At 45.1% G+C, this 25,872-nt stretch overlaps 2 protein-coding genes across 8 annotated transcripts in view; one reads left to right on the plus strand and one right to left on the minus strand.

Moving 5' to 3' along the window:
• The window catches only part of LOC132381004 (uncharacterized), an 86,616-nt gene extending 75,769 nt beyond the window's left edge, over positions 1-10,847 (plus strand). For all 5 annotated transcript variants that reach the window (XM_059950072.1, XM_059950075.1, XM_059950076.1 and 2 more), the window contains 3 exons: positions 1,931-2,020; positions 5,714-5,845; positions 8,880-10,847. In XM_059950072.1, the coding sequence (XP_059806055.1) occupies positions 1,931-2,020; positions 5,714-5,845; positions 8,880-9,071 (414 nt within the window). In that variant the 3' untranslated portion in view covers positions 9,072-10,847. The remainder of the gene's footprint in view (positions 1-1,930; positions 2,021-5,713; positions 5,846-8,879) is intronic.
• Positions 10,848-11,000: 153 nt separating this feature from the next.
• Positions 11,001-25,872, minus strand: part of LOC132381003 (prickle-like protein 1) — a 108,618-nt gene continuing 93,746 nt past the window's right edge. For all 3 annotated transcript variants that reach the window (XM_059950068.1, XM_059950071.1, XM_059950070.1), the window contains 2 exons: positions 19,667-20,641; positions 11,001-13,881 (listed from right to left, as the gene is read on the minus strand). In XM_059950068.1, coding sequence (XP_059806051.1) covers positions 13,055-13,881; positions 19,667-20,641 — 1,802 coding nt within the window. In that variant the 3' untranslated portion in view covers positions 11,001-13,054. The remainder of the gene's footprint in view (positions 13,882-19,666; positions 20,642-25,872) is intronic.

Consider the following 25,872-nt stretch of genomic DNA (forward strand, 5'->3'; position numbering starts at 1 on the left):
GAGGATGATATGTAATCCTATTTTTAAAAAATCAGCCTATAAATCTGAAAATTATATCCTGTATTTTGAAGAAAGAATGAAAGATCAAAGATCAACTTTATTTGCCAGATACGTTTACATGTATTAGGAATTTGCTGTGGTGATTTGGCGTGACAGGGAACAAAAAAATCCTATGTTATAAAGAATAAGGAATTACATTAAAAAAATAAACAGAGGTTAAAGCACAGATATGGAATGAAATGCTCAAGGAAATCACTGTCCTAATGACATACTTACCTGTATTTAAATTCTTAATCTGGCCTGAAAAACTTCCAAATCTCATTGAGAAGCAATCTGTTGGGATCAGAGAGAGGAGACCTTTGAGAATCTTAGCGTTTTCTTAACGTTGTCAAGCTTTTGTCATTTTGTTCAAAGTTCGAACTATTATCAAAGTATGTATGTCACCATACATGACCTTGAGATTCATTTTCTTGTGGGCATTCACAGAACAAGGAAGTAGAACAGAATCAATGAAAAACTACTCGCAGAAGGACTGACAAGCAGTCAATGTGCAAAATAATTTATGCAAATACAAAAATACTAATAATAATAACCAGGTTTCGAGTCAGAGTCCTACAAATTATACCATGACTGCTCCATTATCACAGACAGGATAATCCATGATAGCCATCTGGATATAATATTACAGGATAAACAAGCTAGAACGACTTACTTAATAGATATAGACATTCTAAACACACTCAACATACAGAAATCAGTAAGTGAAACACACCAGAAGTATGCTGCATTAAAAGAGGAAATTGAAAGACTATGGAACATGAACAGGGTACACATTGTCCCAATAGTAATACCTACAACTGGTATCATCCCAAATATTGAGTATTGTTTAATACTCAATAGCATTAAACAATTAGGCCTACACAACAATATTTATGTAAATTTCCAGAAATCCACAATACAAAACACCACTAGAATAGTCCGAAAGTTCCTTGCAATTGAGTAATGAGTGTGCTAGGTTATGCCTGTACCTCAGGTTTTATCAGCTTGAGCTGAGAAAAGATATTAAACAAAAAAATACTGAGAACATGAGTTGTAAAGTCTTTGAAAGTGAGCCTGTAGGTTGTGGAATCAGTTCAGCATTGAGGTGAGTGAAGTTATCCACGCCGGTTCAAGAGACTGATAATTGTAAGGTGGTGTGGGACCTGAAGCTCCTCTACCTGACGGTAGCAGTGAGAAGAGAGAATGACCTGGATAGTGGGGTCCTTGATGATTGACTGACGTTAAAATGATTTCTGCCTGCTCTTGAAACAGCTGTCAGAATAGCTCACTCCATTTTCCTCTCAATCAACGCTAGCAATTATCTTAGCAATGCAAATTAACATCGCACAACTACACTCAAGGATACAACTAAGGCTTTTGCACAATTTTCTCAGAATTTAACTCCTTTAGTTCTGGCGTCAAAAGTCCATGCATGGTCAAGTAAAACATATTTGCAGCAGCATCTCAGGCACGTAGCGTCACATAAGCATGGTACACAAGAAAAAAAGAATAGGAATTACACAGAAGTTTTTCAAGAATGAATATAAATAGAACAGAAAAGCAAGGCCCATTTTAGAGCAATGTGATCAAAGTGGACAGACTTTAGCTAAACTGTAGTGATTAGGGTAGTGAAGGTTTGTTGGAGAATCTAATAGTTGAAAGGAAGTTCTGTTCTTGGCAGCTTCTTGGTGAATCTCTTATGCAACTTGAGGACCTGCTGGTAAATCTGAGTCAGCAGGGGAGGGTGAGGGCGAGGGCTGAATGGCCTTCTTCCTGCTTCTGATCCTTGTGCTCTTCTGAAATGCAGTGCAAGGGTGGTAATGGGTAGATTATCTGTTTTGTGCTGTGTGTGGGTGATGAGTCTAAATTCTCTCTCTCACTCCCATCCCAGAAAAGGGAATCTCATAAGAGCCCTGGGAACATCAGAGATGGCGGACACCACTCGAGCAGTTCCGGCTCAATGGCTGGGAGCACTGGTTGGGTAAGTGAACCCAGAGGTGGCAGATGCCAACCTTTGCTGCAGAGGGTTGTAAGCTCAGCCAGCTCCTTTGTGGGCATCTTCACAAGGCTGTGCCCTCAAAAAGGCGGCATCTGTCATTACGAATCCCCTCCACCCGGGACATACCCTCTTCTCATTGCTACCACCAGAGAAGGGGGTACAGGAGCCTGAAGACACACGCTCCATGTAGTAGGAACAGCTACTTCCCCTTCACCAAAGGTTTCTGAATGGACAATGAGTCCATGGACTCTACCTCACTAATTTTACTCTTTTTGCTCCACTTATTTAAATTTTTAATACATTTCTCATTGTAATTTATAGAATTTTTAATGTATTGCACTGTAACCTCCCCCCAACTTGTTCTGACAAAAGCAACAACCCTCCCCCCACCTGCCATGCAAGCAATAGCATGATCTAGAGGCCATAAAGGACTACAGTCCACCCCAACACCTCGACATCTCAGACAGGTTCTCTCTCTCTCACTAGCGAGGGAGAGAGTTCGCTCCTTCCACGACGAGAGGGGAGACCAATGCTGTTTCGATGTTGCAATCTGCCGCATTGCTTGTCTCAATTCCCCCAACTCGAGGATCAGCAGTTAGTCCCTCCCCCTCCCCTCCTCCCTCTCTCCTCCTCTCCCCTCCTTTTGACAACAGCATACATTGCTTGCTGTCTCGATGTTTCAATCTCCTGCAACGCCTCAGTCGACGACATCAATGAGGAATCGGGTCATCTGCAGGGCTGCACCCAAAATCTTGCGTCATCCTGGAGATACCGAGATGGCAGGCCGCTCGGTGAGTTTCGAGAGCGAAGGCCCCACTGCCCGTGAAGAACCATAGTTAGAGTTGCAGCTGTAGACCATGGACTCTGACAGGACCCCAGCCACCTTGAAAAATGTGCCAAGTTGTATGACGTGGGCGATCAATACCAATTCCAATAGCAATATCGAGGCCAGTCAAGACGTGTGTTTGGAGAATGTCAGTGGCTGTCCTGTGGTGCGTCTCCAAACTTGATCGAGGCCTCATTCTGGAAGCTTCCTCTAGTTTGTTCCGAGCTCATGGGTGTCTGAGATCTTTTCAGTTTTTGCTCTGAGGTAAATGGATAGATTAAAACCAGCAGATTCTGCGGTGATTGCAGGCTAGATCTAGGTTTGGGCTATCGGGCCATCTTGGGCTCCAATCCCAGCACTGAGTCATCCCTCAGCCGAGGACTAAGTGAGCCTCTCCTCGGGATGGCGAGGGGCAGCAACGATGTACGAGGTCTTGTGAAGAGCTTGTCACACTGCCCTGGGGATTGGCAGCGGAGAGGAGCCAGTTGTTCCCATTTAAGATTGTTACAGGCCCTTCAATACATCCAATCACAACTGGTCACACTGGCTTATACAGAACAATCCAATCTCGGCACCAGGGTCACGTTAACACTAGGACTTCATAGAACAGCACAATAAAGGCCCTTTGGCGGACAATGTTGTGCTGACCTTTTAACCTACTCCCAAATCAACCTAACCTTTCCTCCTGCACTCCCTTCATTTTTCTTTCATCCATGTGCCTATCCAAGGGTCTCTCATATGTCCCTAATGTATCTGCCTCTACCACCAGCTCTGACCGTGCATTCCATGTACACACCACTCTCTGTATAAAAAAAATTTCTGACATCGATCCTGGGAAGAAGTCTCTGACTTGTCTTCTCTATTTGTGCATCTTTTCATCTAATATACCTCTATCAAATTACCTCTCATCCTCCTTTACTCCTGGGCCCGATAGATAGATAGATAGAGAGAGAGAGAGAGAGAGAGAGAGAGAGATATATGAAGTTTGATTGATATAAACGCTGGGCCAAATTATTAGGTACGGGCCAAAACGAGTCAGCGAGGCCCGGACCAGAGCGTGTCGAGGTGGCAGGGCCCAGGTCTGAGAGCGAGGAGTGATCTGAAGCTTGGATGATTTAAGTGCCAGTCCAGATTGAAAAGGTCAGGGTGTCAGGGCCAGAGGAGAGGGACGGGCCAGTGTTCAACTCACGGCCCTGTGAGGATTACTCATCTCTGCGGGGAGCTGAGGCTGTGCCCTGCGACTAATGGCTCCTGGGTCAGCTGCTGGCTTTGTGGCTGTGAACTCTCTCTCGTGATCTTCAGTTCTGAATGCTACTTGCTTACTTTGCACTTTTATTTTTGCACCTTGGGTGTCTGACTGTCTTTTTCTAATGGGTTGTATTGGATTTCTTTGTTTTGTGGCTGCCTGTAAGGAAACAAATCTGAAGATTCTATATAGTATACATACTTTGCAAATAAATGTGTTTTGAACTTTGATTTGGTTGGTTGCCTCTCTTTTTTTGTGTGTCTCTGTCTCCCACTCTCCTTTTTCCCTTCCCTTTCTTCCCCTCATCTCCTTCCTCCCTACCACCATGTACCCTCTCTGACTTCTCCCTTTCTGTGGGTTCTCTCCAACTAGTAGTTTTTGAGGGTCAGATATTCAGCTGAACTGTGGACATGGGCAGATTTAGTATTGTTCACCACAGAGTTGCCACCTCTCTGGATTCCCCATTAGCTGCATCAATACTTCAGGGTAAACCTGATGAAGGTTCTCGGCCCGAAATGTCAACTGTTCACTCCTCTCCATCGACGCTGCCTGACCTGCTGAGTTCTCCTACGTTTTGTGTGCGTTGTTGTTTCACAGTGAACAATTCTGCTGGCTTAGAACACAAGTGGTAGCCAGTTGTGATGTAAGCATACTTCATTCGGAGTTTGAGGACATTCGGTATACGCCACCGAAGACTTTTCCAAATTTCCACGGATGTACCATGGAGAGCATTGCCGGTTGGTGTGGAGACACCAATGCTCAGGAGCAGTAGAAGCTTGTAAGCTCAGCCAGTTCCATCGCAGGCCCAACCCTACCCCCCATCAGAGATATCTTCAAGAAGCTGTGCCTCGAGAAGTTGGCATCCATTATTAAGGACCCTCAATACTCAGGACTCATCTTCTCGTTACTACCATCAGAGAGGAGGTACAGGAGTCTGAAGACTATGCTTCTTCCCCTCCACCATTAGACTTCTGACAGTTGAGCAAACCATCTAATTTTGGAACATGGAACAGTACAGACAGTCCAGTCCCTTCAGCCCATCCTGTTATGCTGACCCTTTTAACCTACCCTAAAATAACACTTCTCTCCTACATAGCCCTCCTCATTTTTCTGTCATCCACATGCCTATCTAAAATCTTCTTAATTTTTTTTGCACCATTTACATTTTTTGTCACTTATGGTAATATCTGTGTCTTTTGCCATGTAGTGCAAAGTCACGAAACAGCAGTTTTGAGAGGGCGCCACAGTATTGTGGAGGTTAGCGTGAGGCTATTACAGCTCGGGGCACTGGAGTTCGGAATTCAAATCCGGCGTTCTCCGTAAGAAAGTTTGCACGTTCTTCCCTTGTGCACGTGGGTTTCCTCCGAGTGCTTGGGTTTCCTTCTATGGCCCAAAGGTGTACTGGTTAATTAGACATTGTAAATTGTCCTGTGATTAGGCTAGGGTTAATATTGGTTGCTGGCAGTGGGGGTCGTTGGGCCACAAGGGCCTGTTCTGTGCTACGTCTCTAAATAAATAAATTTTTAAAAAACATCATATTTTACTCCATACACGACAGTGATAATAAAGCTAATTCTGATTTTGATGTTGGTTTAACTCTCAGTCTAGGACGGACGATCTTGCAGGAGAGCTCTCCAGATCGAGTGCCCTTTCTGAGAGAGAGAGGCAAAAGAGGCAGAGACACAGGGAAAAGCGTTCAGCTGCGATCCTCGCCAAGAGGGACAAGCTGATGAAGGTACACGCGGCTCTCTCTGACGTTCATTTATAGGGAAAGACTTGCAGCTGTGATTGCCTATGGAACTGTGGAATTATTGATGGGAAAAGGCTTCTGAACAGGGTGCAGGGTTAATATTGGGTTTCGTAGTCGAAGGGCTGAACCGAGGAAATTGGGTGGGCACAGGGATCGGTCTGAACTGTTTGGGCTGAAGGACTTGTATCCGTGCTGGGTTGCTCTATGATTCTATGACTAACTGCAGTTGCAAGCAACAGTACTATTACCTAGTTTTCTGCATTTGTTACTCATAAGATGTGGCCTGATCGTACAATAATAGACAAACACAATCTTCCCAAACAATTGTACTTTTCATGTCTTTATTGAACACAATCATTCACAGTTCAGGCCGGAAGAAGTATGTGAACCCTGGTATTTAATATCTGGTAGAACCTCCTTTAGAACCATACGTCTGCTGTAGCTGCCGATTGGACTTGCACAATGGTGAGGATGAATTTTAGACCATTCTTCCATGTAAAACTGTTCCAATTCATCAATATTTCTGGGATACCTTGCAGGAACAGCCCTCTTCAGTCATGCCACAGCATCTCAATTGGGTTACGGTCTGGACTCTGACCATCCCAAAACACATTTTCTTCTTTTTAAACCATTCTGTTGCTGATTTTCTCGTGTGTTTTGGATCATTGTCTTGTCGTATCATCCAACTTACTAAGCTTCAGGTGACCAGCTGCTATCCTGCCATTCTCCTGTAAAATGTCTTTATACAGTTTTGAGTTCATTATTCCCTCGCTGATTGCAAGCTGTCCAGACCCTGAGGCAGCAAAGCAGCCCCAAACCAAGATGCTCCTTCCACCGTGCTTCACAGTTGTGATGAGGTTTTGGTGTTGGTGTGCAGTGCTTTTTCCTCCAAACATAGCTGCATATCTGCCAAAAAGTTCAACTTTTGTCTCATCCGTCCACAGAACATTGTCCCAGAAACATTGTGGAACATCCAGGTAGTCTTTTGCAAACTTGAGACATGCAGCAATGTTTTGTTTTTGAGAGCAGTGAGTTTCCCCCGTGGTGCCCTTCCATGATCACCATTCTTGTTCAGTATTTTTCTTATGGTGAGTTCTAGAGATTCCTACAGGTCTTTTGCTGTTTCGCTTGGGTTCATTTTCACCTCCTTCAGTTTTGCACATTGTGCTCTTGGAGTGATCTTTGCAGGATGCCCACTCCTAGGGAGAGCAGCAACAGTACTGAATTTCCTCCACTTGTAGACAACTTCTCTTACTACGGACTCAGGTCTTTAGAAATGCTTTTGTCACCTTTTCCAGCTTGATGCAGCTGTACAATTCTCTTCAAAGCTCCTCTGAAAGTTGTTTTGATCGAGGCATGGTGCACATAAACAGATCTTTCTTGAGAAGAGCTGGCTCTGTCAGTAACCTGACTTTGTGTGTCCTTTTTATAGGGCAGGGCACCTCTCAACCCACACCTCCAATCTCATCTCATTGATTGAACACCTGACTCCAAATAGCATTACCCCAGAGGTTCACATACTTTCTTGAATCTAGACTGTGATTGTTAAAATAGTGTACTCAATATTGACGAGATGAAGTACAATTGTTTGTGTGTTATTAGTTTAGGCAGATTGTGTTTGTCTGTTATTGTGACTTGGATGGAGATCAGACCACATTTTATGAGTGATAAGTGCAGAAAACTGGGAAATAGCAAAGGGTTCACAAAGCTTTTCTTGCAACTGTACTTAAGCTCCTTACCCCGTTGGGGCATAGGCTGCTGATAGCAACTCGCCAGAGCCCTCTGTCTTGGTCAGTCTGTAAAGTTGTTGAGGGTCCTTCCTCAGCCAGGGACAGGGTCTTTGGAGCTTCTGCAGCACTGGGCCTTTATGGAATAGGGAAGCCAGCCGTATGTCCCACCTCCTCTCTCTGGAAGGCTTGGGATCGTCCATGTTGTCTTAACAAAACTCATTAACGTTTGAAACTGAAATGTGCTCTTGACGAACGTGCACACCCACTCCTGCTGTTGTTAGTGAACGGGTCCATCCCCTCCCGTTGTCTTACTCCTCCCTCCGACAGATTAACACGGCGCTGAGCTGCAGTCTTCATTGAGGCCATGGCTCCGACTTACTTGCTTTATCGGTTCATAGGGATGGCCTTGGGGGTAGTGAGGGGAGTTAGGGATCAGGTTGGAGTTTAGAGACAGGGATGTGATGAGTTAAAGGTCAGACCTAAGTCTAGGCCAGTGCTCTGCATTCGACGGCCAGCAATGTGGACGGATAAAGAAGGGCACCCCCAGTCCCGGCCTCCGTTCCGCGTTTGAAGCAACATGGACGTGTGACTGAAGACATCCCTGATTGGACGTCAGGCCTGCAGACCGGCGAAGACGAGGGCTGGTGGCCTCCCTCTATGTCAACGAATCTTTGGTGGGTTCTAGGATCAGAATTCCATGCGGGCAGCAGGCAGAAGTGACGGTACACCCACCGGTACACGAATCCGTGAAACTGGAGCTTGAGGCCCCCAGTCATCCGTGTGTCTGGAGTTCAGGGTCTTCATCCAGGTTCCTTATTCACTGTACTGAAGCTCGAAGTCGGATGCCTGGACGTTAAGCTCTGGCGACCGAAGCCTTGAGCCTGCGTCTCTGTGTGTGTCTGCTTTCGAAGTTGAAGTCTGTAGTCTGTGAATCCAAGTCCTCGGATGGCCGCAGATGCCCTGCAGTTGGACGCTGGTGCGTGTGCGTGTGATTGGATGGTTGGTGCAAGGGAGGCTGTTGTGTTCTGTGTTGTTCTGCCAAGCACTGTGGGCACCAGAATATGTGGTGATCCCCATGACATAATCGGTTGTTAATGTAATTAATACATTTCCCTGTATGTTTGGATGTACGTGTGATAAATCAGTGGATCTGAACTGCTGAAACCTCTCGTTGGTGCCTTTGCCTGGGGGGGGGTGGGGGGGGGGGAACCTGTCAGTGTCCAAGCCTTTGTGGGGACAGCCCTACACCGCTATTGCCCAGTGATGATTGTTACTTTCTCCCACCTCAGATCTACAAAATGGACTGTGAGGCCTTTGCCACGGTGGCGAAGCAGTTGATTGCACAGGACGCGAGCCTGGAGGAACGTGTGGCGTCGGCTGTCAAGAAGAGTTTGCGACTGATTGGTGAGCGTTGCCTTGCGGAGCTGAAAGGGACCATTGCGAAGTGGGACGCTGCCAATCTGCTGAAGAAACGGAGATGAATTTTATCGCACAGTCTACGACCCAGGAGATGGCTCATTTTACGTGCCATTTCCTGTATCCTTTTTGCAATTTTTTTTCCCCCCGCTGATATTTCTTCCTTTTTGTTCACCCTGCCATTGTAATCATCGTCCATATCCAATGCAGATGTTGGGCGATCTATACAGACGGGAGTTGGGCGCTGGAATTGAACAAACAAGTGCCAGAAATGCACAGCGGGCCAAGCAGCCTCTAAGTGGAAGGAAATGGCTATCATTTCAGGTCGACAGTCGTGGAACAGAACTTGTCATTAAGAGGTAATTTGCTGGGAATGGAGGAGTGGAAGGGGAGGAGAGGACAGAGAGGTTTGATAGGGTAGGATGGGGAGGAGAGATGAAATAACCTGGAGATGGAAATGAAAAGTTTTGCTCTCCTCTCTCTATTTTCCTTTTTCATCCCTAAACTGAGAATATTCCCAATCTTTTGTGGTTCTGATGGATGATTGTTGACCTGAGACATGAACGGCTTCTCTCTCCACAAATGCTGCCTGACCTGCTGGGTAATTTTACCATTTTCTGTTTTTCATGTTCTAGTTTGGAGTTGTAATTGGAGATAATATTTCAGTCAGGTAGCAGTGGCTCAGCTGCTGGTTATATTGAAGCCCCCTGCCTCTCCCGGCACCTCCCCCCCACGGATTTCTTCTGCCAACATTTGAAAATATTTCTTTTAGTGAGTTCTGGCTTTTTAAGGAAAGTGAAAAGGTGAAGATTTATCCTGAGTCAGTCGGTGGAACTAAACATTGTAACTTGTGACTGAAATTCTTTCCGTTGAGGTCAATGGAATGAAGAGAATCGTCTTCAAACCTGATTGCTGAGTGAATTTCCGGGTATGCCTTTTCATGCGGTTGGTGGACAACAGCAGATTGCTGAAGATGTGTTTTATATTCTTGGCTATCTTAAGTAGATTCACCTCTGCCAGTTTTATAAAAGAATAAAATTGTTTTTGACTTACCAGTGGCTGTTCATGAATCAGAATCAGGTTTAATATCATGGGAATATTTTGTGAAACTTTTTGTCTTTGCAGAAGCAGTACAATTCAATACATAATAGAAAAGCATGAATTACAGTGTATATTTTATATGTTAAATTAAATAAGTAATGCAAAAATAGAAATAAAAGAAGTGAGGTAGTGTTCATGGGTTCAATGTCCATCCAGAAATTGGATGCAGTGGGGAAGAAGCTGTTCCTGAATAATTGGATGTGTGCCTTCAGGCTTCTGTACCTCCTCCCTGATGGTAGCAGTGAGAAGAGGGTATGTTCTGGGTGGTGGTGGGGTCCTCAATTATGGATGCCACCTTTTTGAAGCACCATTACTTGAGGATGTCCTGGATACTATGCAGGCTAGTGCCCTCAGCATCTTTGACACAGTTCACCTTGTTTGCCACTGATATACACGTGGCAAATAAACTCAAATCCTAAATCAACCGTCCCATTTTCTATCCTTTCTCAGTAGTCTATTTCCTCTCAGGCGTCCAGGAAGCGTCCCCGCCCGTCCCTAATCCTCCTCCCCCCCCTATATTAGGGATAATTTTCACCTGTCAATCAAACTACCAACGGGATGCAGAAGGAAATCCGAGTTACCGAGGGGGTACAAGGACAAAACTGCAGGAGGAACTCAGCGGGTCAGGCAGCGTCTGTGGAGGGAAATGGACAGTCACCGTTTCCTCGGGGGAATGTCTATGTAGTCACAGGAAGAACGTGCGAACTCCACACGGGTAGCACCGGACATCAGGATTGAACTTGACAGGTAGGAGACGTGACATAGCAGCACCACCGTCTGTGCGGATACCAAAGGTAACATGGGGGTGACATCTCTCGAGGGTTTGCGAAGGTGGGGTTGGGAGAAAGATGAGGAAACGCAGCTTAAAATGACCAAAAGCTGAAACAATCTGGTCCAGTTTTATAGGAGCAGTTTGAGCACTTTATTAGTTGATCTTGCTCAAGTTTACAACAAGTTCTCGTCTTTATATCTGTAAGTAAGATGTAGCTCAACATTTAAAGCACAGATGATACATGCACTGAATAAGCATAAATAACATCCACAGTAATTAAATAGATATATGTAGTAATACATTATTTAAAATACATGATATTATGTAAATGTATATAATAGTGTTGTGGTTACGGTTTCAGAGCTGGACAGAGTTGTGGTGTTGATGCCTGGGCTGAAGTCGATGGGATCTGAGCAGGGGAATGTGGTTTGAATCTAGCACTGTGAAACCTGTGAGCAAATCGTCCTGCCGTTCTCTGTGATATCAGGTGGGTCACACCCAGTGTAGTGTTGGGAGTAATGCTAAAAGCCTTGTTCAGATAGCAGAGAGAGAGATGGAGAGAAGAGGGGGGAGGAGTTGAGAGAGGGGTAGGAGAGGCATGGGAGAGAGATGAGAGGAATAGCAGAGAGAAAGGCAGAGAGAAGAGAGTGGGGAAGCGAGGTGTTAGAGGGAGGGGACAGAGAGGAGAGAGTGGGTGGATAGAGAGACAGACAGACTTTATCCTCTCATCAGCCTCAACCATAAACCCCACCAAATCTGGAAAGTTTGATATAGTTGAGTTCCAACACCCTTCCTAAGGCAAAGGTAATCATATTCCAGTGCCAACAGCAGTCGACATTCTAGAGGCTCCGGCTGGCTGGTACTGAATGGAGGAGGGTCTCACCCTGTCTAACTCAGGCAACAGTGTAGGTGACCAGGACTGTAATTGTTCTCCGTGGAACCAGAGACCAAATTGTTAATTGGAGCAGAAGATTGAAAACAGTCAGGAAAATACCTGTAGTTAGAAATTCAGCCACGAGTGATTGCACAAAGTGGGTAAAGTATGGTCTAACTGTACTGGAGGAACTCAGCAGGTCAGGCAGGATCTGTGTAGAAAAATAGACGGTTGATATTTCGAGTTGAGACCCTTCAGGAATGAGGGATTTGCAGTCTTTCTCGTAAGGTAAATTTCTTGGTGTTGAAGAACTTTGTTAAATGGCTCTTTGATAGAAATCAGCAGACAGAGTCAGTAAACTAGTTAATTCTTCCAATTAGACATAGGAGCAGAATCTGGCCATTCAGCCCATCGAGTCTGCTCCTCATTCGATCATGGCTGATTTATTATCCCTCTCAACATCATCCTCTTGCCTTCACCCTATAACCTTTGAAAGTCTGCCTATTTCACCTGCATTTTGTTTGTTCACTGGTCAAGATGGGCTTTACTGCCTGTGTTGAGCGGCTTTTTGCATGTCTGGACTGACTGGGCACGGATGGCAGATTTTTGTTCACTGAAGGATGAACAACTTAGGTGTTCAATAATCAAACAGTTTTCACAGTTGCTGGTACTGATCCTAGCTTTCTATCCTGGACTTACTTAATCGCTCAAGATTTTAATTTCCTGTCTGTGGGGGGAACTGAATTACTGAAAAGTGTGTGGTCCACTGGCTTTAGTAGATGAAAGTAAACTGTCGAAAGGTTATAGTGGGTGAGACCAGCCCGAGTTTCCACTCTGCTCTTCTCTGGATAATAATAAATTGTATAAGACGCCTGAAGTTCCAGAGGTACTCAGCAGGTCAGCCGGCAGCTACAGAGGGAAATAGACAGTTGATGTTTTGGACTCAGACCCTAAATGAGAACCAGACTGGCCTGATGAAGGGTCTCAGCCTAAAATGTTGACTTTACTCTCCTGCATCGATGCTGCCTGACTTGCTGAGTTCCTCCAGCGTTTTGTGTGTGTGTGTGTTGCTCGAGACTTCCAGCATCTGCGGAATCTCTTGTGTCTCTGGTGAATTGTATACCCAGGCATGCTGTATCTAAGCTCCAGAATATCCGCATCCTTTGCCAACAGAAAGACATTATGGTCAAGGAACCAGACCAGAAGGGAGAGTTATGGGTATCACAGGAAACCATATGTCCAAGTTCCTCTTCCAGGGCAGAACATTTCACACACAAGCCAGCATGAAGTCTATGGGTTGCCTAGGCGATGGTGCAGTTTTTACTCTTGTTTTCCCTCTTCCTGTCAGCTTTACCTCTCTGTGCTGACATGATTTCAGGTGTGCGGCTGGGTTTCCAGGGTTCCCTGCTGAAGTGGAGGCCGCTGCTGGTCTTTGGCCGCGGAATAGGCTGTCCGAGGAAATAGCCCTCCTCCTCCGAGTCGGAGGACGAGGACGAGCACGTGGAACAGCAGCCGCCGTCGTCCTCGCAGTGCAGGCCCAGGACGTTATTCGAGGCGGAATTCTGGAAGACACTGCAGCCTGTCCCGTGAAAGGTCAGCTGTCTGCGCTGCGGTTTTGTTTGTGGTTGAGGGCACCCAGCTGTGTGGATCAACTGACTGTAATGTTCTGAGTACATACAGTTATTTGGGCTCTCTATAGATCTCTCAGCGATTGTGTGGAGGGCTTCATCAGAACATGACCTTTGAACCTTTCCCGAGTGGTGCTGGCAGCTACGGTAGCCCCCCTTGTGCTTGAACACTTTCCTTTGAGTCTGTTCACTCATGGGGACCTGGTGCCACCTGCCTCCCTCCACGGGTTTCGAGACCACCGTGTCAGAGAAGGTGATCTTCTGGGGTCGGATTTGGGCCGCCGTTCTTCGCGGCGGGAAGGCGGAGTCTGGCTTTCGCTTTGATCGTTGTGGCGCTCCCTCTGGCTGCTTACCCGCGAGCTGGAGGGTCTCTGTGCTTCTCCTGTGGTGGGAGAACGGCTTCAGAATCCCAGAGCTGGCCTGTAGTTCAGATTCTTTTCCGGTCTCGTCAGCGGGCCTGAATGCTTTTGGAGTCTTGCATTTGTCTTCACTCACGGTTCCTTGGGGGAGAAGAAATGACAGTTTTTTTATTAAATTGTTCAAAAACTTGCTAACCTTAAATAACGGGTGGAATGGTGGCTAGCAGTTGGCGCATTGCTTTACTGTAAGACTGGAGTTAAATTCCCAGCCTAGCCTGTAAGGATTTTGTACATTTTCCCTGTGACTGTGGGTGCTCCGGCTGTGCCAGTCAGTAAGGGTTAGTGAGCTGTGGCCAGAAGCACTTGCGGGCTGCCCCCGGCACAATTCTTGCTGAACCCTCCTCAGCATAACGATATTCTTACTGTACACTGAAAGCTAAATTGTCGTTTAGTGCAGCCTAAACAATCCGTGCAGCTGTAAAACGAAGACCCGACTCAATGTCTTGGCCGATGAGGTCGCAGACCCGTACAACACAGGTACAGGCCATTCGGCCCATTTAATCACTGCGCCCACCCAGCCAGTTCCAATTACCTGCATTCAGCCCAAATACTTTTAACCCCCCCCCCCCCTCCCCATACCTGTCCAAGTTCTTCTTCAATGATACCTTTGTACTTGCCTCAACCACTTCCTCTGGCAGCTCATTCCACTTACTGACCACCCTCTGGGTGAAAAATTTGCCCTCAGATCCCTTTTAAATCTTTCCCCCCTCACCCTAAACCTACGCTCGTGTTTTGGACTCCCTTACCCTGTGGAAAAGACTTTTCAAAGTTCAATGTAAATTTATTTACCTTATACTGCCCTGAGATTCATTTTCCCATGGGTATACTCAACAAATCTACAGAATAGTAACTATAACAGGTTCAATGAAAGATCAACCAGAGTACAGAAGACAACAAACTGTGCAAATGCAAATATAAATAAATAGTAAACAATGAGAACATGAGATGAAGAGTCCTTGAAAGTGTTACCACTATCCTCATCTATGTGTCTCCTAATTTTAAACAGTTTTATGCGGTCATCCTATGTTGTAAGGAATAAAGATCTACCCTACACAGCCTCTCTCAACTCAGTCCCCTCCAGTCCTGGCAAGATCCTCGTAAAGCTTTACTGCACTCTTTCCAGTCCAACCATATCTTTCCTATAACCAGGTGACCAAAACTAATGAAATATGTGCAGGAGGTGCTTAATAAAGTTGTCACTGAGTGAATGTTCCTGGTCTTAGACCATAGGAGCAGAATTAGGCTACTTTTCCCACCGAGTCTGCTCCGCCATTTTATCATGGCTGATCCATTTTCCTTAGCCCAAATCTGTCTTCTCCCTGTATCCCCTGACTAATCAAGAATCTATCAACCTCTGCCTTAGATTCCGCTGGTGTAGCCCATCCATTTAAAGTTTGACGTGTTGTGCATTCACAGATGCTCTTTGCATGTCACTGTTGTAACGCATGACTGTTAGTTGCTGTTACCTTCCTGTCAGCTTGAACCAGTCTGGCCATTCTCTGACCTGTCTTGTTAACAAGGCGTTGTCACCCACAGACCTGCCACTCACTGGATGCTTTTCGTACCACTCTCTGTAAACCCTACACGGTGTGTGAAAATCCCAGGAGATCAGCAGCAGCTCCTGAGATACTCAAACCACCCAGTCTGGCACCAACAATCATTCCACAGTCAAAGTCACTTTGATCACATTTCTTCCCCATTCTGATGTTTGGGTCTGAACAACAACTGAACTTCTTGACCACGTCTGCATGCTTTTATGCATTGAGTTGCTGCCACATGATTGGCTGATTAGATAGATGCATTAGCAAGCAGGTGTACAGGTGTTCCTAATAAAGTGGCCACTGAGTGTACAACTACAGAATCATGTCTCAGTGCTCAATACCTTGACTGATGGGCAGTATGTTAAATGCCTTTTTCACCTATTTAGCTCCCTGTGACACCACTGTCACCATTCTTCAACGCTCTGTCACCTGTGATTTAGCTTGCTGTACAATAGACTTGAGTCATAGAGCCTGCCTCAGCCCATCCCATTAACAGGTGCAGCCCTGTCAATAAGACTGTTTCTCCTTTTCCAAATGGTAAACAACATTAAAACAACTTTGACTCATCCATGGACTCTAATTACAGTTAATTTAAATAAAGACAATTAGCAACATACTTCCCATTTCATTATGAACTCATACTAGATTATAAAAACAACAGGGGTCAATGTTGGGATCGCTTCTTTTTACGTTGTACATCAATGACTTGGGTGACAGAATCGACGGCTTTGTGGCCAAGTCTGGGGCAGGTAGTGTTGAGGAAGCAGGACTTGGACAGATTAGGAGAATGGGAAAAGAAGCGGCAGATGGAATACAGCGTCGGGAAGTGTACATCCATGCCCTTTGGCAGAGGGAATAAAAGCATAGACCATTTGCTAAACGGGAGGAAAATTTAAAAATCCAAGGTGCAAAGAGACTAGGGAGTCCTCGTGCAGGATTCCCTGAAGGTTAATTTGCAGGTTGAGTCTGTGGTGAGGAAGGCAAATGTGATGTTAAGGCACAAGAGAAGCTTCAGTTACTGTGAGCAGTTTTATTTAAGAAAGCGTGTGCTGACATTGGAGGGGGTTCAGAAGAATGATTCTGAGACTGAAAGGCTTATCGTATGAGGCTAGGATTTAGAAGGATGAGGGGGGAATCACATTGAAACCCATCGAATGTTGAAAGGACTAGATAGAGTGGTTGTGGAGAGGATGTTTCCTATAGTGGGGGAACCTAGGACCAGAGGACACAGATAGAGTGGGTGTGGAGAGGATGTTTCCTATAGTGGGGGCGTCTAGGACCAGAGGACACAGATAGAGTGGTTGTGGAGAGGATGTTTCCTATAGTGGGGGCGTCTAGGACCAGAGGACACAGATAGAGTGGTTGTGGAGAGGATGTTTCCTATAGTGGGGGAACCTAGGACCAGAGGACACAGCCTCAGAATACAAGGACATTCCTTTAGGTGAGGAGGAATTTCTTTAGCCAGAGGGTGGTGAATCTGTGGAATTCATTGCGCAGAGAGCTGTGGCGGCCAAGTCATTGGGTATATTTAAAATGAAGTGAATAGGATCTTAAGGGCATCAAATGTTACAAGGAGAAGGCAGGAAAATGGGATTGAGAGGGATAATAAATCAGCCATGGTGGAATGGCTGAGCAGACTCAATGGGCTGAATGGCCTAATTCTGCTCCCCTGTCTTATGGGTTGTGGAGGGCGTTATAGAAATGAAGCTCCGTGGCGGTAGAAATTGTGGATGTGGAAGGTGCTTGGGTGAGTCAGAATGAGTAACCACAGGCATTTTCTGGAAAGCACACACGCAGCCACGGGGCACAGGTAGCGGAGGGAATGATCAGTTAGTGGGTTGGATGGGAAACCAGCCAAGTGGCCTGCTTTGTGAGGGACGATGTTGAGCTCCTGGGTCGTCTTTAAGAGCTGCACTATGCACACAAGTGGAAAGAATTGCCATGAGGGGGATGAGGAGTGCCTTGCCTCTTTATTCTTCACGGTCTACTGATTCCATTAATCTGTTACTCTTCCAGAAACCAGGGGGAGTGGAGATCTGATTAAAGTAAAAGTCTACAAAGCTCAGTAAACAATAGCTTCACCTGAAAGCACACTGAATGGATAGACTGTGATTACAATCAAAGACAAAATCTACTCCTAGTCAGACAGTAAGATGAGGACTGATCAACATTAAGGACTGTAAATCTTCAGTAATAGGTGCACACACAAAATGCTGCAGGCACTCAAGCAGGTCAGGCTGCATCTACGGCGGGGGATGACAGTCAGTGTTCCAGGCCTGAGAACTTTCATCAGAGCTTAGCCCGAAATGTCGACTGTTTATTCCTCTCCATAGATGCTGCCTGATCTGCTGAGCTCTTCCAGCATTCAAAGCACATTTATAACCAAAGTATGTATGCCGTATACAACCCTGAGATTCATCCTGTCCACAGACAGCCACAAATCAAAGAAATCCATGGAAACTGTCCAAAGAAAAATATCAACCCCCTCTTCTCAAAAAAAAATCATGCGAGCGGCATCAAGAAAGAATGAGCAAAATCACAAAATCAAAAGAGTCCACAATTCAGTCATTTTAACCCCGTGAGACACAGCACCAAAATTAGGCCATTCGTCCCACTGAGTCTGCTCTGCCATTTAATCATGGCTGATCCATTTCCCTCTCAACCCCATTCTCCTGCCTTCTCCCTGCAACCTTTCAAGTCCTGACTAATCAAGAATCTATCAGGCTCTGCTTGAAAAACACCCATTGACCTGGCCTCCACAGCTGCCTGTGTAAAATGCATTCCACAGATTCACCACCCTCTGGCTACAGAAATTCTTTCTCATCTCCATTTTAAATGAAAGTCCCTCTATTCTGAGGCTGTGCCCTCGGTCCTAGACCCTCCCACTAAAGGAAACATACTTTGTGTGTGTTGCTCTGGATTTCCAGCATCTGCACAAACCCTTGTGTTTAGTAATGTGAATATGAAGTGTATTAATGTAAGTTATGGATATTGTACAACAAGTAATGAATTAAATTTTATCTTCTGCAAGAATTATATGCAACTATATAGTGAAGGGAAATTTAAAATTAACTGCTGATGCTAGAGCAGTATCCATCATCAGAGATCCCCACTACCCAGATCATGCTCTCTTCTCACTGCTTTCATCAGGAAGAAGGTACAAGAGCCTCAGGACTTGTACCACCAGCTTTAAGAGCAGTTACCACCCCTCAACCATCAGGCTCTTGAACATAAGAGGACAACTACACTCACTCATTGAGATGTTCCCACAACTAATGATCTCGCTTTAAGGATTCTTTATCTTATTTCATGTGTTGTTATTTATTGCTATTTATTTATATTTGCACGTGCAGTTTGTTGTTTTCTGCACTCTTAATTGATCTTTCATTGATCCTGTTTACAGTTACTATTCTACAGATTTGCCGAGTCTGCCCACAGGAAGACAAATCTCATATTTAGTGACATATATGTACTTTGATAATAAACTTTTACTTTGAACTTTGAGTGATAATTTCTTAACACAGAGGGTAGTGAGCTGGAATGAGCTGCCAGAGGAAGTGGTCAAGGTGGGTACAATTGGAACATGTTAGAGGCTTTTGGGTAGGGGCTTGGAGGGATATGGGCTGAATGTGGGCCACTGGGACTAGCAGGGAGGATGCTGTGGCTGGCATGCACAAGTTGGGCCGAAGGGCCTGTTCCCATGCAGTATTACTCTGTGGACTCTGACTCAGTTATGTCTTTGCACCAAATTGCTCATTCTACATTTTAATACTGGATTAATTAATAGTTTAAATTTACTAGCGGCTGTAATAGGATTTGATCAGTACCTAATACTTCTGGATCCTAGTCCAGTAATCTAACCATTACACGACTGTATGCCAGAGGGGTGTCTTCTCTCCCTTCTGTTTTCTCTACACCATAAGGCATAGGAGCAGTCAACCCATCAAGTCTGCTCTGCTATTTCATCATGGCCAATTTATTTTCCTTCTCAACCCCATTTTCTTGCCTTCTCCCAGGACCTTTGAAGCCCTGTTTAATCAGGGACCAATGAGGTCTCCACTAATTCATTCATTAAAATGTCCTCTCCCTCCCCCTCTATTAAATGCACTGTAAACACTGTTTATAATGCTGTTTACATTGTAAATACATGCTCTAAATACATTTTATTCCATTTCTTTATAAATTCTATTTGATATAATTCTTCATTCTTTATAATTGTTAAATGTTTTTGTTGGAAGTTGCACCAACACACTACAGCACATTCCTAATATACGGTATATAAATGAATATGGTGAGTCAAGATGATCTTGCGTTAACCTTATTACCTGTGCTCTGGCTGGTTGCTGAGAATTCCAGTTGACTTCTTCCAGTTTTCTGTCCCGCCATCTTGTCTAGGGAGCTCTGTGGTGAACTTCCCGTCTTTCCCTGCTGATCCTGTGTGTGATTTTCTGTCCCACTTTGTGTGTCCGAGCACTGGTTGTGCGTGTTCCACATGGTGTTGGTGGAGCCTTCCAATATGTCCCCAGGCCGGCTTGCCTGCTGAGAGCAGTAAGTGTCCAGCTGCTGCCTGAACGGCGAGCTCTGGTCAGGGGAGGAAAGTTCTGTGGCCCCGGCCTGCTTGTCAACAGACCAGCCATCCTGCCCTTTAATTACAATGGCAGTATGGTCCATAACTTTCATTGCATTCTCCAATCCACCTTTAAGCCAGCTGAAGTTGCAGGACATTACCAATTGGCTATTGCCATTTACTAGTTCCTGATTCTGGTTCAATATTCTGACTGGAAGTCCCCTCTCCTTTGGCACGCAGTCCGAGTGCAATGCCTCTGCCCTCTTTTCTTCACTCCGAGATTCAGCCATCTTGTAGCTGGTCTGCCACTGCTGGATCTGGACAGGACTCCTGTACTGGCTGTTGAGAGCCAAGGCAAGGTCACCGTTACCACCGGGGACATCCCCACGTTGAAGGCGGGGCTCTGTGCAGTCCGCTGGCTGCGTCTCGGCGGTCTGGCGGCAGCGAGGGTTCTTGGGCGAGGAGCTGCCTGAAGCACTGGTGGCCACGCGGTCTCCTCCCAGACCGAAGGTGCAACTCGATCCTTGGGACTGCGTCGACTTAACCGCAGAATCTGAGGAGTCAGAGCCGGCCGGCTCCTCCGCTTGGCTGCACAGCATCGAGCAGAAGACATGGCCCTGGCTGTAGGTGAAGGCGCATCCCAAGAGAGGCTTCTGGCACTGAGAACAACAGAAACAAGAGCTGGTGGCGTGCCAGTGGTGGCCACTGTAGGTGATCTGTCCATAGTCAATACCTGTAGATAGATTGTTAGTGTACTATTACACCGTGGAACAATATGGAATGTTTAGCATAGCACAACCATACAGTGAGCAGATAGAACCCAAAAAATGTCACCCTGGTAACAAAGCCACACCCTCCCATTGGACAGAAGATACAAAAACATAAAAGCATGTACCACCAGCCTCAACCCTGCTGTTAAGAGGTTAGAGTCATAGAAAAGCATAACACAAAAACTGGCCATTCAGCCCATCTAGTCCGTGCTAAACAATTTAAACTGCGTAGTCCCATTGACCTGCACTTCACCATTGCCCTCCATGCCCCTCCCATCCTTGTACCTATCTCTTAAACGTTGAAATCGAGATCGCATGCACCACTCGTTCCACACAGAGCGAAGAAGTTTCCCCTCATGTTTCCCTTAGACATTTCACCTTTCACCCATGACCTCTAGTTGTATCTCATCCAACCTCAATGGAGGAAGCCTGCTTGCATTTACCCTGTCTATATCCTTCATAATTTTGCATACCACTATCAAATCTCCCCTCATTCAAGTCAGGTCAAGTCACTTTTATTGTCATTTCAACCATAACTGCTATGTACAGTACATAGTAAATATGAGACAACGTTTTTCAGGACCATGGTGTTATACAACACAATACAGAAACTAGACTGAACTATGTAAAAAACAACACAGAGGGAAAAAAAACCACACAACAACTACACTAGATTACAGACCTACCCAGGACTGCATAAAGTGTACAAAACAGTGCGGGCATTACAATAAATAATAAACAGGATAATAGGGCAGTAAGGTGTCAGTCCAGGCTCTGGGTATTGAGGAGTCTGATAGCTTGGCGGAAGAAACTGTTACATTCTCCTACATTCTAGGGAATAAAGTTCTGATCTATTTAATCCTTTGTTATAATTCAGATCCTCCAGTCCTGGCAACATCCTTGTAGATTTTCTCTGTTCTCTTTCAATCTTATTTACATCTTTCCAGAATGCCAGTGACCAAAATTGCACCCAATACGCCAAATTAGGACGAATCCCTTGTACTGTAAAGCCAAACCCTTGATCTCTCTGTCTATCCCATCGGGTTTCTGCACTGCACTTTCTCTGTAACTCTAGTGCTATATCTGCATCTCCCATCATCATCTGATAAAAGCAGAACTTCACGGTGGCCAAACACATAATTTCTGATTCCCATTCCCATTCAGACATACCGTCCCTCGCCTCCTCTCATACCACGATGAGGCCACCCTCAGGGTGAAGAAGCAAAACCTTATCATCTGTCTGGGTACCTTCCAACCTGATGGCATGAATATCGATTTCTCCTGATAAAAAAAACGTTCCCTTCTGCTGCCCAGTCTGTTCTCTTACATCTTCTCATCTGCCTGTCCCCTCCTCCTTCCCTTTCTCCTATTGTCCACTCTCCTCTCCTATCAGATCATTCCTTCTCCAGCCCTTGACCTTTCCCACCCTCCTGGCTTCACCTATCACCTTCCAGTTAGCCTCTTTCCTCTCCCCCCACCTTTTTATTCTGGCACTTTTCCCCTTCCTTTTCAGTCCTGAAGATGGGTCTTGACCCAAAATGTCAACTGTGTTTCATCTCCATAGATGCTGCCTGACCTGCTGAGTCCTTCCAGCATTTTATGCTTGTTGCTGTATTCTACATTCTGTTATTGTTTTTTCCTTCTTGTGTAACACTGTTACAGCAGCAGCGACGCAGGTTCAATTCCCTCCATGGCCTGTAAGGAGTTTGACTCCAATTTCCTCCCACATTCCAACAGTGTATAGGTTAGTAGGTTAATGGGTCACATGGATGGGTGGGGCTGTTACCATGCTGTCTCTCTTAAAAATAAAATTTTGTACCTGCTGCATGAAAGGATCTGATTGGATGGCATGCAAACAAAAGCGATTCACTGTATTGCGTCCGTGACGTTAAAAATGCAAATTCTAATTACATGCTTATGGCTATAATTGACTGGCTTGGATTTACAATTAGATATGTGCACACACCATCTCAGAATGGAATGAAAACAGAGAGATGCTGGAAGCACTCAGAAAATCAGCTCTGATGAAAGATAAATACAAGGCTTTGCAGATGCTGGAAATCAGAGTAAAACATAAAATTCTGGAGGAACTCAGCAAGTCAGGCAGCATCTATGGAGATGAATAACCAGTCGACATTTCAAGTCGAGACACTTCATCGGGACTGAGAAGGAAGGGGGAAGACGCCAGAATAATGAGGGGAGGGGAAGGAGGCTAGCTGGTTAAAATGATGACTTGAAAATATACCCTTTATTTAGGCCTGGTTTACTAGGAGCACATCGATTAAGACCAGCTGAACGTTAGTTACTTGGTAAAAATAGGCATTTTTAATCACTATCTACTCCCTAAATGAGTCTTGCAAGGAGTATTAATTGTATGGGTTGGGAGAAGTTGCATTCTTCATGATAGGAAAAGAGAGTGGACTACGGGAGAAAGGGAAGGATGTGATGAGCAGGCAAGAAGAGGAGGGGTGAGAGGGTGACCAGATTGAGGAATGGAAAAAGCAAGAAGGGGAAGAGGGAGAAATTATCCAATGCTGCCTGACCTGCTGAGCATCTCCAGCATTTTCTCTTTTTAATTCAGATTTGCATCATCTGCAGGGTTTTGCTTTTGGCTGCCTATGAATGACCTCACTAGGAAGCCCAGAATTCCACCCGCCCTGTCACGACTGAGGTCATGATACAAGAGGTCAAAAGTTCAAAAGCCAAAGAAATTCCTGAGAATTGTTGGATTAATAACCCACTTCTTCATTTCTGTAGTGTATCGTGTTTTGCCTTGGTGTCTGATTTCACAGCCCGGTATAAATGGTCTGAATTGTTGTCGGTCTCAGATTAAAGTCAAGTCTGTAATTATGATGCTCAGCAAATAAAAATATCAGCTTTACCGGAGAAAACAATGCAGATAAAAGTTGAAGTTTCAGTCACAGAGTTTGATTTTCCACCTATTCCATCTGCCACTGCACTGTAAATGCTTTAAACCACTTTTTATAACTCTGTTTACATTGTAAATAGATGCTGGTATCTGTGTATTTATGCACATTTTATTCCATATCAGTGATTTAACCTCCGACTTAATTTTTTTTGATAATTCTTTACAATTGTTGAATGTTTTTTCCTGTTGCATGTCACACCCTGACCAACACACTGCAGTAAATTCCTAAAACACGTAAATGTATGTGGTGCAAAAAGTCAATCCTTGATCCTTAATGAACTGAAATTCCAGTCTGCATTCTTAAAATAGCTGGGAAAGTTTTTTTAAAATGTTCCCATGAACTTAGTGGCCACTTTATTAGGTACAGCTGCTTGTTAATACAAATATCTAATCAGCCAATCATGTGGCAGCAACTCAATGCATAAAAGCATGCAGACATGGTCAAGAGGTTCAGTTGTTGTTCAGACCAAACATCAGAATGGGGAAGAAATTACTTCGACTGTGGAATGACTTGGTGCCAGATGGGGTAGTTTGAGTATCTCAGAAATGGCTGATCTCCTGGGATTTTCAGAGATTTCACAGGGAACGGTGCATAAAACAAAAAAAACATGATGTGACCAGCCATTCTGTGGGTGAAAACACCCTGTTCTCAAGGTCAGAGGACAATGGGCAAACTATTCAAGTGGACAGGAAGGTGACAGTAAGTCAAATAACCATGTATTACAACAGCGGTGTGCAGAAGAGCATCTGAATGGCACAACATGTCGACCTGGAAGTGGATGGGCCACAGCAACAGAAGGCCACACTGGGTTCCACTACTGTACCTAATAAAGTGGCCACTGTACGCAGTTTTGAATTCAAAAGGGGATTCAGCTTTTATTATGAATATGGTGGTGTACAGGAATAAGGAAATAATTTTTACAATGGTATAGGGAGTTCCGTGAGGTCAGAGAGAGTACCTGCATAGGTTTGGATTACAGATTTAAGGAGGGATATTCTTACATTATAAATGAAGGTTCACTGGGTTGATTCCTGAATGAGAAGGCTATCTAATGAAGAAAAAGTGAACATTTAAAGGCAAGAGAGGTGATTTTATTGGAAGACCGGATGTGAGGGAGCTTGTCAGGATGAATGGTGAGAGAATCTTTCCCATGGTTGGGGTGTTTTGAGCCAGAAGGCATGGTTACAGGATAAGGAAGTGTTAGGAAAGCTGACTGCAATACCCCACAAAGGGCAATAAAAACCCCTGAGGTCTCCCTCCCCCCTCCCCCATTTGGCAGCGTTGCAGATGAAGGGCCCAAAGCATTACTGAGGATCCCTACCACCCATCCCACAATCTCTTTCACCCACCACTGTCAGGAAGGAGGGACAGGAACTTCAGGACTAGGACTGTCAGTCTGGGTAACAACTTCTTCCCTCAGGCTGTGAGACTAATGAATACCCTGCCATCACCGGGGTCTCGTCACTGGGCCATGGGCTGGTTACTGCTTCCCTGTGCTGCACACTACGTGCATTTTAAATTACATCTTATTAACTTATTTATGGTAATATATTGGTTTATGTGCTGTGTGGTCTGGAGGAACGTCGTTTCATTTGGGTGTACACATGTACAGTCCAGATGACAGTAAACTTGAACTTGATAGTGATATCTGATTCTTTGGAACTCAAAGTGCTCTGGATGTTCAGTATATTCTCGGCAAAGTTAGAATATTAGATTGCATCGAAATCAAAGCTCACAGGGTCGATGGGATGGGAGTGGAGCTCATTCAAAGATCAGACAAGTCATCATCTGATTGCATCTCAAAGCAGGTTTGAGAGGTTTTATGGCGAGATGTGTGCCTCCAGCTTGTTTGGTCTAATTAAAAACAGCACAGTAGTGTTGCGACTAGTGCCGGTGACCTGGGTTCAATTCCCACTGCTGTCCGTAAGGAGTTTGTACGTTCTCCCCCTGAATGCATGGGTTTCCTCCAGGTGCTCCAGTTTCTTCCCACATTCCAAAGATGTACGGATTAGAGTTAGTAAGTTGTGGGCGTGCTATGTTGCTGCCAGAAGCGCAGTGCCACTTGCGAGCTGCCCCCAGCGCATCCAGGGACTGTGTTGGTCATTAATGCAGCTGACGCATTTCACTGTGAGTTTTAATAGTTAAAAGCTAATCTTTAATCTTAAACACAGGAGGTTCTGCAGGTGCTGGAAACCCAGAACAACACACACAAAATGCTGGAGCAACTCATCAGGTCAGGCAGCATATGTTGAAGGGAATAAAAC

Source organism: Hypanus sabinus, chromosome 25, assembly GCF_030144855.1.
Source record: "Hypanus sabinus isolate sHypSab1 chromosome 25, sHypSab1.hap1, whole genome shotgun sequence".
NCBI classification, from domain to species: domain Eukaryota; kingdom Metazoa; phylum Chordata; class Chondrichthyes; order Myliobatiformes; family Dasyatidae; genus Hypanus; species Hypanus sabinus.